Source organism: Haliotis rufescens, unplaced genomic scaffold, assembly GCF_023055435.1.
Source record: "Haliotis rufescens isolate VD_foot unplaced genomic scaffold, xgHalRufe1.0.p SCAF_10, whole genome shotgun sequence".
NCBI classification, from domain to species: domain Eukaryota; kingdom Metazoa; phylum Mollusca; class Gastropoda; order Lepetellida; family Haliotidae; genus Haliotis; species Haliotis rufescens.
Window position 1 is genome coordinate 15,688,996 of NW_025963780.1, and position 12,065 is coordinate 15,701,060.

Consider the following 12,065-nt stretch of genomic DNA (forward strand, 5'->3'; position numbering starts at 1 on the left):
CAGGTAACTGTGACAGTTCACAGACCATAGACAGGTAACTGTGACTGTTCACAGACCATCTACACAGACCATAGACAGGTAACTGTGACAGTTCACAGACTATAGACAGGTAACTGTGACTGTTCACAGACCATCTACACAGACCATAGACAGGTAACTGTGACAGTTCACAGACCATCTACACAGACCATAGACAGGTAACAGTGACTGTTCACAGACCATCTACACAGACCATAGACAGGTAACAGTGACTGTTCACAGACCATAGACAGGTAACTGTGACTGTTCACAGACCATCTACACAGACCATAGACAGGTAACTGTGACAGTTCACAGACCATCTACACAGACCATAGACAGGTAACTGTGACAGTTCACAGACTATAGACAGGTAACTGTGACTGTTCACAGACCATCTACACAGACCATAGACAGGTAACTGTGACTGTTCACAGACCATAGACAAGTAACTGTGACTGTTCACAGACCATCTACACAGACCATAGACAGGTAACTGTGACAGTTCACAGACTATAGACAAGTAACTGTGACTGTTCACAGACCATCTACACAGACCATAGACAGGTAACTGTGACAGTTCACAGACTATAGACAGGTAACTGTGACAGTTCACAGACCATAGACAGGTAACTGTGACTGTTCACAGACCATCTACACAGACCATAGACAGGTAACTGTGACAGTTCACAGACTATAGACAGGTAACTGTGACTGTTCACAGACCATCTACACAGACCATAGACAGGTAACTGTGACTGTTCACAGACCATCTACACAGACCATAGACAGGTAACTGTGATTGTTCACAGACCATAGACAAGTAACTGTGACTGTTCACAGACCATCTACACAGACCATAGACAGGTAACTGTGACAGTTCACAGACTATAGACAGGTAACTGTGACTGTTCACAGACCATCTACACAGACCATAGACAGGTAACTGTGACAGTTCACAGACCATAGACAGGTAACTGTGACTGTTCACAGACCATAGACAGGTAACTGTGACAGTTCACAGACCATAGACAAGTAACTGTGACTGTTCACAGACCATCTACACAGACCATAGACAGGTAACTGTGACTGTTCACAGACCATAGACAGGTAACAGTGACAGTTCACAGACCATAGACAGGTAACTGTGACTGTTCACAGACCATCTACACAGACCATAGACAGGTAACTGTGACAGTTCACAGACCATCTACACAGACCATAGACAGGTAACTGTGACAGTTCACAGACCATCTACACAGACCATAGACAGGTAACAGTGACAGTTCACAGACCATCTACACAGAACACACACACATCATGTAATATTAACTATTAAACTGTTCACAGACCACACACACATCATGTAATGTTTACTAATAAGCTGTTCACAGACCACACACACATCATGTAATGTTTACTATTAAACTGTTCACAGACCACACACACATCATGTAATATTACCCACTAAAGCGTTAACTGTTGTCACACCACCAACCCCAAATTACACACCCACAGCCAATTTCCTCTACCTTAAGAATAGTTTCTACATTGTTCATCACTGAATAACAAAAATCCAATTCATCAATTAATAAATTGAATAATTCTACTAGTCCATTCCTCTAAGAGATAACTGATAGATTTTCTGACATAACTGAAGACAACCTATCAAGTAGTTTCTGAACAATCATTCCCCTAGTCCCCAGCATTACCTGCCAGAAGTCGGCTACGGTGTGCGGGAGGGGCCCCTGGGTAGCGATGAATGCAGGGTTGCGGGGATCATGGTCAGTCTGCAAGAACAAACAGTATGCATGTTAACCAATCACACATTTGATCTTTCAGCAAAACATAACACAAATATTATATGCTAGAATAGATTTGATCTCAAAACAGTTCAAGTAGTTAATTACTGAGTGTAATTCACTGCTCACGCCCAGCTTGCACAGATCACTTGCTGTCCTGCTATCCCCAAACCCAATGAATGCTTGTCAGTCAGCCATGGTAATGACCGAACATTGTCACATTCAAACTTGTAAAGATGTAAAACAAAAATGAGGAATGTTACAAAACATGGAAATTGCCACAATGGCAGCAAGAAATATCTAGTTCCAGAAGGGCTATGGTACACCTAATCACAGTTTAGTAGATCGTCCCTGAACATGCTGAAAATGTAATATCTGATCCTATTATTCCTTGGCTAAAGTTGCTTGTGCAGAAGGCGTTCATTAATTCTATGCAAACCATATGTACTATTCTAACACAGTGTTAGTGTGGCATTAGATCCTATGCTGCCCAAAAGAATAGCATTAGTCGTCCCATAACACAGTATTATGGATAGAATTCTGAATTTTAAATCTCTCCAACATGACAAATAACTTCTCTGTATTCTCAGGGTATTCATTTATCCATTCAGCTTTACACTAGACTCAAGGCCCATTCAGTTTCTGTTGTAATTGAATCTTTACTGACCTGTGATATCTCTGGCTATCCATCATTACACAGGATATTAGTCTTCCAGTGGCATTCAAGGTCCACCAACTTCCGCGAAAATATTTTGTAAATGATTGGGTCATTATGATTTTTTTCTGCTTTCTCATAACACAACATGCTAATGGTACCCAAGATTCCTAAAGCATTCCGAAACATTACCTGACTGTCAAGGCATGACAGAGAGTGATTTCTTGCTTAAAAATGAAATGTTTAAGAACGTTTTATTTTCCCCCCATTCCAAGCGGCAGGCACTTTGGCAAACAGTTGAGAGTGCGTATTAATTATTTGCTTAAGCCGAGATCAATCTGGAGACAGTTAATTCATACAAGTAGTTTTCAGGCAAACAATAGTCACATCACCCTAATCGATTGACCTCGGGTTTTTCAAAAAGATTTTGGAATGGTCTGAAAATGTGGATGTGGCGTTATTTTCTTCAATGACTGACATGTTGGAAATAAATGAGAATCAATTTGGACAGGGTCCATCTGTGTTCACTCTGGGGCAAGTCAAACAGCCTCACTCAACTTGGCGCGAAACATTTCATTTGTTTCTATCAAGAATTCTGAATCACTTAAATATTTATAGGCAAATTATAGTATATTTATCAGAGTTGTTAAGAAAACAATCTAAGCGTTCTGTACTCTTAGATCTAACTGAAAAATGTATAGTGTTGATATTCAATTAGAAGTCTATTGTTTGAAATTGTTTCATGTGAGGACAACCTGAGGCCTCAAAGGAATCACCTCTGTTAATTGTACAACATGAGAGGACTTCAACTCCATCAATCTTTCACGGGAAATATTACTTTATCCTTTAATAGAAACAAAATATGAATTACTACTCAAAATATGACTGAATATGAATCTATTGTTAGTACATTTCATCATGAGAAACGTGTTTAATTAAAAACCTAGAATATGCTTCTAAAGTCTTTCAACAAACTGAATAACACATGTAAGCCACCTTTAATTCCAAGACGGCTATATATCTCTAACAAGAAACAAATTCTACTTTGAATTCTTCCTGGAGATATTCAAGCCTTTCATCCACAAACTGTTAAAAAGGATGCTGAGGATATTATGAATGAGGTGAACCTTATACATAAGTGTTATCAATCAACAGATGCTGGGCTTCCACTGCCTCTTTGATAAGAAAGTGAGGAGGGGACTTTCAACAGAGCCCGCTCTCAAACCTGTAGGATAAAAGGCACTCTCAATCAAAACAAGAAACACAATATACTCTTTTGACAAAAAACAGAAATTTCAAACTTAATAATGTTGCACCATGATCAATATACTTAGAATTAAAAAACATCTTCGCAATGTTCAAACATATTGAAGACCACCTATTTTCCCAACATCATAATGATGTAACCATTTTCTTGTAGGCAATATTTGACAAATAGGTTATTCATAACAATGTTACACTTTTATTACTTAAGATAATTAACAGAAAAGTTATTATTCAGATAGTATGGATGAGTTAGTACCTTTCCCCCTCGCCATTTTCACCTTTCATGACTATCCCAGCATACACTGCAAGCAGTATAGTGCAGTCCTCGTCTGTCTTGGGATCAAGCTCTCTACATTAAGGACGTATCAATCTATCTCACGTTTTACGATCCGGTTGCAATAGACGCATTCACTGTCTGATCCAAGGTGATATTTCTAATGTCGTAATACCTCATGCCGAGGGAAACTCACAGATTGGGATGGAGAGGAAACTTTCCCTTGGGAAAAATCTTTTTTGAGGCTCTCAACCAGGGACAACAGACGCATGAAACATTCATGTTTTTGTACTGGGAAACAAACCCATGACCCACATGAGTAGAGATGGTCAACATTCAGTGGGATTTTGTACAAAGGGTTGATGATCATGGCTGATACAAATCCTCAGTCAGGGCCCTATCCGTGTGATCACATACCCTCACCTAGTGTTGTGTAATATTAAGGCTTGAGCTTTCATTGAGCTGCTTTTCTTCATAGATTTAAATTGGTAGACCGTAAAACAACCTTTCATAAATAATTCTGCTTCTATCAATCAGAAATTAAATATGACTAAATTTATGGATAAAACTGATCAATGTTGAAAATAATGGGCCGACCAAGTTCTCTTGTTCTTTCCAAATACATCAAATATCCAAACTCCAGGAACTTACCAAGTACTTAAAAATGTCATGTCTGCTCATGATTTTAAGAAACAAAATAAATTAATCTTAAATGTTTTGGCCCCATATATGTTTTCTTCTTCCCCACACAAACCATGCCCGAAGTCTTAGATAATGACAAACACTGTGTTATGTCATGCCAACAATGTGGGCAATACAACAGCCACACACACACGAGAATGTCAACTTTTACATACGGTAATTTCCACTGTCAGATCATTGATGCTTACATACCTACATCTGGAATGATGTGTACAGTAATTCAATATTGCTTAAAAATAGAAACAATCTCAATGCAATTTAATGTGAATTCCAAAGATGGTTCTCCCAATTTCATAACTCAAAATATAATCTAATAACGTTAACAGAAATAAATATTGCCAAGGATCATATTATGATATTTTATGGAAACAATCTAAACTCTATTTGACCTGGCAAGTAAATCTTCAGCCATTTCCAAGCCAAGAGTGACAATTAACTGCCAAACTCATAACCCACAAGGAACTTTATGTCGATTCCTCTGAAGCAATCACATGCTCCATTGGCCTCCTCTGATGGCATAATTCTATCTCAAATCTTAAGAAGTCTTTGAAAATTAAAAGATGCCAGTACTCGAAGATAAAACTCATAAATTATATCTCTGTCGCAATCCTGTAATTATCAAATACATTAGGCTGTTAAAATGCTTTGACAGAGCGAGAGAAATCATTTATTTATTGCACAGTGATGCTATTCATTCCTTATCACAGAATTCATGGACTGGTGCTTGTACAGGTATTGTCCCACGTTGGTGCATTATACTGCATTGTCTGCAAGAATATGCGCACAACTGTGGCAAGGAGTTAAATTGGTTTGGTCAAATGCCTTGACCGAACTTTGACCGATGTAGTTAATATTTAAAAGAAAGATTGAATGAAATTATATTGACATGAATTTGATATCACATATGCTAATTTATGCTTGTTTCACATTACAAAACATGTTTATTTTAGACAATGATAGTTCTTATTTCATACTAATTGATTCTTTTTTTGACATGTATGGATTCTGGATAAGAATATAGGTCCCAAGCAATCTATGCTAGGCAACTTATTTATAAATGATTGAGTGGTTAGTCTTGATAACCTGGTTGATTGCATCTCATCTATACCAACTGTATAGATCCATGATGTCAATCATTGCATTGTCTGGTCCATACTTGATTATTTACAGACCACCGTCATATAGCAGGAACATTGCTTAGTGTGGCGTTAAACAACAAACAAAACATGCTTTATTGCAAACCACGCACATTTTTTATTTCATAGATGTGCATTGTCTACTTAATACAATTGTACTTTGTAAATATCATACTTAAAACATCCACACTTTTCAGCAGAAACAAGGATGGTTCCAAGGACACTACATTGTAACGATTTCAACAATTTGAGATGAAAATTATCTGCTATGTGTCTGACAAATGTTTCTCAACAAAATTGAGTGGAGTCAATCAGAGTCACTCTTGAGCTGAAAAACCCCAATATATGGGGGCCTTCAGACACAGACGGAATCAGAAAGGAGTCATTTACTTGAATTATTCAATTGAGCTAGCCACGCATTCAGTATATACACTTATTTAGATATATTTCTTACTTATGTTCTATGCTTTATTTCCATGGCATGATATAGAGCCAATGTGGAATCTGTTTACCATAAATGTCCATATCTAACTGGGAACTGGGTATGTAAATCTTATATCAGCATTCACTGGGTGGCTACTGGGAGGGGCTATACAGGGGTATATCGAGAACAAAGTATTATTTTCACGTTTTTTCACTTCAGAAACATTAAATCAGCTGATGCATTCTGCAACTTCAACCACTAGTATGAATCCCAAGTATATTATTGTTTGGCCTGGTATGCTCAGCAAATAATAATAATAATAATAATAATAATAATAATAATAATAATAATAATTTCGGCCAAGTCAAATCCACTCAAAAGGAATTTACAGACCCAGAAAGATAACTGTGTAACGTCATTGAAACATACAATGGCCCTTTGAAGATTCTGGGTTAGAATAGGTCAGACTAAGGATCATAATCAAGTCAAATCTGTGATTCAAACACACTACCAGTGGATCCTGGCACAAGGAATGGGGACTCTCTCTCTCTCTCCCTCTCTCTCTCTCTCTCTCTCTCTCTCTCTCACAAAAAATAAAGATGATGACTCACGATGAAGTTTGCATTGATGTAGTCAGATCCAGAGACATTTGCAGCAGTCGAAATGACAACACGAGAGTGGTCATCTGAAAATGAAATAGACATTTAAGTCAGAAATTTCTCCGACATTTACCCTCAATAATAATTTGGAAATGATCAGTTTTTAATGTAATGCATTTTCCTACACTGGATAGGAGAAAATACACTAAATTGCCCAAGCATGTTACATGTGCATCTGTCAAAACAAAGTGCACCAATAAAATAAGAATGCTTTGATGCCAAGTCTGTAGTTTGAATGAGGTTTCATGTATTCTTTGTTTAATTATAGTTACTAATGATGGATCCTTGGATGTCAAAAGATTGTGAACAATATCTTCAATTCAGTTTGTTGCTTTTTACCATGATATCATTATGCCAGTTCAGACAAATATTCAGACAAATGTTTCAAAACATTTACCACTGTTTCTCCCCATGCATGAATGGTCATAGGAAAGCCTTTTAAACATTTGAAATCAATTCAAACCACAACACACACTTTGGCAACAAAATCACTATTGGTTCCAATTTGTTTGCTTTGAAACATCAAAAGATGAAAATGTTCCGACCATAATCAATACACTGATCACACTGTTTTCAAAGATCAGAGGTAATTCCAAAACAGCATAACCAACCACTCATTTCCATAACAGAACAGCTATATCATAACAGAAACTGATAAAACATTATTTAATTGCAACTGCATGGATGCATTCATTTTCACAATGAATAAACAACATAAAGATTGAACACATTTAGATTTAAATGGATGGTAGTTTTGCATATCTTAGCTAGTCATGAATATAAGCCCTATACCCACAAACAGACTTGGGCCCACTTGCACAAAGCGATCTTAGCGCTAAGATGATCGTAACTCCCATAATTTAACATAGGCTTACGATAGTCTTAGCGTTAAGATCGCTTTGTGCAAGTGGGCCCTGGACTGTAAGCAAAGAGTGAGTGTCTCTTGACTGACTGGGAGGCAACCCTTGGCCGCTGTCACAGACGACCCATCCATCATATGCATCACTGGACCATTAACTACTGCTTAGAATGCTGCAGCCCCTTCTGTAGCCCAGGGCTAAGTATCTGCTAGTTTTAAAACTAATATCGGCCATGTTCTGTTTCCTTTTGGCATTTTACGTGCCTATAATACAAGTTGGGCAAGAAAGAAGTAATAATCTATCGCTAGCCTTGCAATTTTCTTTGCGATATTCACATGCCAAGAAAAGCTGAGTAGGGGTGAAAGGATTTCCATTGTTGGCGACCTCGGAGTGACATTGTACATGGTTGTAGGCCGCCAAAGCAAGATCTGTTTACTGCTCTGTAATAATGCTAGCCTAGACACTGAGTATTTGGGGCATAGAATTATGTTATAAAGCATTAAGTATTTCAAACAAGTATTCAATTCATTTTCATGAAAGACGAAAATAGCAATATTGCTCCTTGACTGAATGCATCAATAGAAATTTATTCAAAGCATTTCTTATTAATAATTCTTAAGGACCATTACTTGGAAGATGGCATTTCAAGTGTAGGATCTCAAAAAACAATACAACAGAAGGCTTCATATAAAAGAATAAGATTCAGTTTCCAAACAAAATAAAGTTTGGTTTTTTTCCATATTGGCATCAATTCACAAAATATTCTTATATTATTTTACATTATTGAGGGAGATATTTATTAAATGCAATAATGAATTACACATTCTGACATCATTTGGACAGTACACCTCCTCTCAAGTCTCACATCAAACACTAATCTTAGCAGTGGAAAAAACCTAAAGTCCCAGGGCAGCAGTACATTAAACATCATCTGAGAGGTTACAGGGAAGCTAAATATACACTTGTAATTAAAAAATGCACTTGGTATACATAGCAAATCAGTAATAAAAAATACAGCAAATCAGAATTGTGACACCAAGTTTTGCTTTTGATGTTTGAACTTGAATCAATGATGACATATTCACATTTTTCAGACCGATAATATATTCCCATTTTTGTTATCATAAAACATTCCTACATATGAAATTAAAAACAACAACATTTATCTCTATATACTGTCAATAATAAACATATCTTTCACATGTCAGTTTCAGTGTTATTAGAATAAGGCGTGTTAACTCTTCAGATGCTTAGCCATGAAATCAACTGCATGTGTTTGGTGAGACACCCACTATCAATGTTTAGAGATGGGTGATGTAGGATTACTTTGAAGGACATTGATGACTCAAAGCATGATACAAATAGCACTAAATAATTAGATTTCTCTGTACAAATATATTTTTCACTAAAACTGCTCAACTGTCTCACCTGTCACACAACAAGAGCTTTGTAAACCTGTTCTCGAAAAAAAATAATTTGCCTCACTTCTAATCCATGTTTTCTATCAATATTCCTGAAAACCATTGCCAAAGAAACTCCAAGTATTGACAAGCTGTTGGGAATGAGTCAAGATCAAATCAATTACAAATCTTTATCTCAGAGAAATAATTTCTGGAATAAAGAATTCAGCAAGCTGAGCAAACTAGATCTTGTTGCACTTCCATCCTGTCAACAAATACACAAACGAGACTCAACTCAATAATGAGTTCTTGATCAATTAGATTCATTAGTGATAAGACTAGGTTATGTAAAGCCACTGGTTATTGGTAATGACAAACGACTTGCTGCCCCTGTTGTTATGCCGACAGGGCTGAGACTTCCTGTGCGTGATCACGGCAAACTTCCGAACACGTGAAATAAACAGCGTAATTGCGCGCACAGCTCTTGCTGATCGGTGACAGGTTTTTGGTTTCGTCTATGAATAATCAAAGCTTGAGGAAACTGCAAGCAATGTTTGGCCAATGTCCCATTCTTTCCGAGTTGCAAATCATTTGATTTATAGAGGTTTTGAGTTGAATGTGGTCATGTATTATGCATGTGCATGCATACTGTTGATCTGATGCCATCGCGATAATCAGATCCGATACCTCAGGATAATCAGATGCTGGTCTAACAGGATGTGTGTGCAATCAATGGCTGACGGTTCTCATCCAGAACGCTATGGTACGGACATATCACAACTTGTTGGATACAGCAATCATACATTATTCAATAGATTTCATTCTCATTGGACTATATTAATTATACTAAGTGTCATAATCCAAACAGACTTGAAACTCATACCCAACACTAACCTACCTAAAATATATTTTCAGTTATAGCCTTCAAAGACCCCAGTAACTTCTGCAATATATACTTTGTAATCACAGGGCAGATCCTAAATAACTATGACACACCTTGTTAAGTTCAGAATGGAGTCATTTGTAATGACAAATTTATTACAAATCTGTCCTAGTTTGCAAAAAGAAAGTGAATATGACTTCAATGTACGTACAGGGTAGGATGTCCCCATATCTGTTCTTGCGAGTGTTGGAAGGGTCGGCAGCGACAGCAGTGGCGCAGGGGTCAGCCTCATACGCACACAGTGCCTCCCACTCCTGGTCAAGGCGGTCCTGGTTCTTCAGATGGTCCTCCATGTAAGACTACAACAACAGAACACCACATACAAGTGCAGGGACAGCACATGCAAGTCGTACAACAATTCAAAATACATCAAAATTGGGGAATTTGGGACAAACGAAAACACAAGTTCAAAAACTGTAGAATGTAGCCCCTACCAAGTCTCATACTATTGTTATGAAATATTAATGAAATATAACTCACTAATTGTAAATCCAAATGGAATCTGAATGAATAAGGGTTCTTTATATAAACATAATGTTAAAATGATTCACAATATCTCGAAAGCATCAGTGCTGTTTTGTTCAATCTTTCCACCTGCACCATGGTTAGCTGTGCTCTACAAGTTCATGCAAATAACTACTCATTACAACCAAGACATGTAAAAAACATCTGACAACTCAACAACCTTAATAACACCCTAGGCCTATCTATCCGTCAAAATTCATTAAAACTCCCCAATTTTGTGATTCATGCTTTTGAAAGTGCATCATGTAAATTAGGACATGGGTGTAGAAGCACATTAAACTGTCAAATGGTCAAATCTTGACAAATATAAGGCAAATGACATTTTCTTTCAGCGTTATTCCTGTCTGAAATTGACCTATGGGTTGTGGGTTTCACTGACATAGTTGTAGATTTGTTGACATGGTCATAGATTTCATTGATATTCATATCTGTAATAATCAATGGTGAGCCATTAACTCATATTTGACAGGAAATAGCATGCTGGGTTGGCAATTTACACCTGCCCCTTTCATCTTGCACATTCTCGTTATCGACTGTTTACCTGTGTAATTTATACTACAGGTAGGCATTATTGGCCACAGAGAACAGTTTAAGCGGGTTCAGGCTTCAAGTTTCATCAGTTTTCATAAAATATTCCTATATCATTATTTGTTGATATCTGGGGTCACTGAAGGCAAGCAAATCATAAAGTGATTTTCATTCAGTTTTTGAGTCCCTACTTGACTGTGATTACCTGGCATTGAGGGGGATGGTGAACCAGACAGCATTTGTTCTGTCATAATGTCTAGTAGAAAACCAAGTAAAATCTATTTATTTGTTTGTTCAGGAATGCAATATTAAATTTAAATATTTGATCTGATCCACCTGTAAATGCACCTTCAAGATCTTGATTTTCAAATTCAATTTTCAATACAAACAAGAAGGGCCAAGTCTATAATCAACAGCAGTTTGCTAGCCATGACATAATCATGAGTTAATCTCAGATATCCATGACAAAAAGAATATTGTTTTCAACAGCTGGGAAACAAAGTTGGAAATGCCAGAGTTAAAAAAATGATCAATACCTAAATGTCACAATGTTTGCAAGAGAGAACAATTTATTTCCAAAAGTCTTTCAGCATGCAAATTAGCAAATCGCTTAAATGAGAATTTTAGCTGACGGTTCTGCAGCCAATTCCAATGTATGGGACATGTATCTCTCTGTATGAGGCCAGGCTGACAGTTACTCTTGTGTACTCATGCAGAAGGCCCCAGCATCATGGTACAGGTCTATAGTCAGCCGATTGGAAAAATGTTGTCATTTATTTCTCTTCAGAATTGTTCTCCGAGTCGTGAGGAGGGCAAAAGTGGTTAGAAAGTTATCACCAAACTGTCGTATGAATTGGGTTGCTGGGAGACCAA

The 12,065-nt window shown here is 37.2% G+C and overlaps 1 protein-coding gene across 1 annotated transcript in view; it reads right to left on the reverse strand.

Moving 5' to 3' along the window:
* LOC124120940 (receptor-type tyrosine-protein phosphatase N2-like) overlaps positions 1–12,065 on the reverse strand; it is a 251,353-nt gene that overhangs the window by 12,745 nt on the left and 226,543 nt on the right. Inside the window, exons 15-17 of the mRNA XM_046483855.2 lie at positions 10,291–10,438; positions 6,889–6,962; positions 1,731–1,808 (exon numbers count right to left, since the gene is read on the reverse strand). Coding sequence (XP_046339811.1) covers positions 1,731–1,808; positions 6,889–6,962; positions 10,291–10,438 — 300 coding nt within the window. The remainder of the gene's footprint in view (positions 1–1,730; positions 1,809–6,888; positions 6,963–10,290; positions 10,439–12,065) is intronic.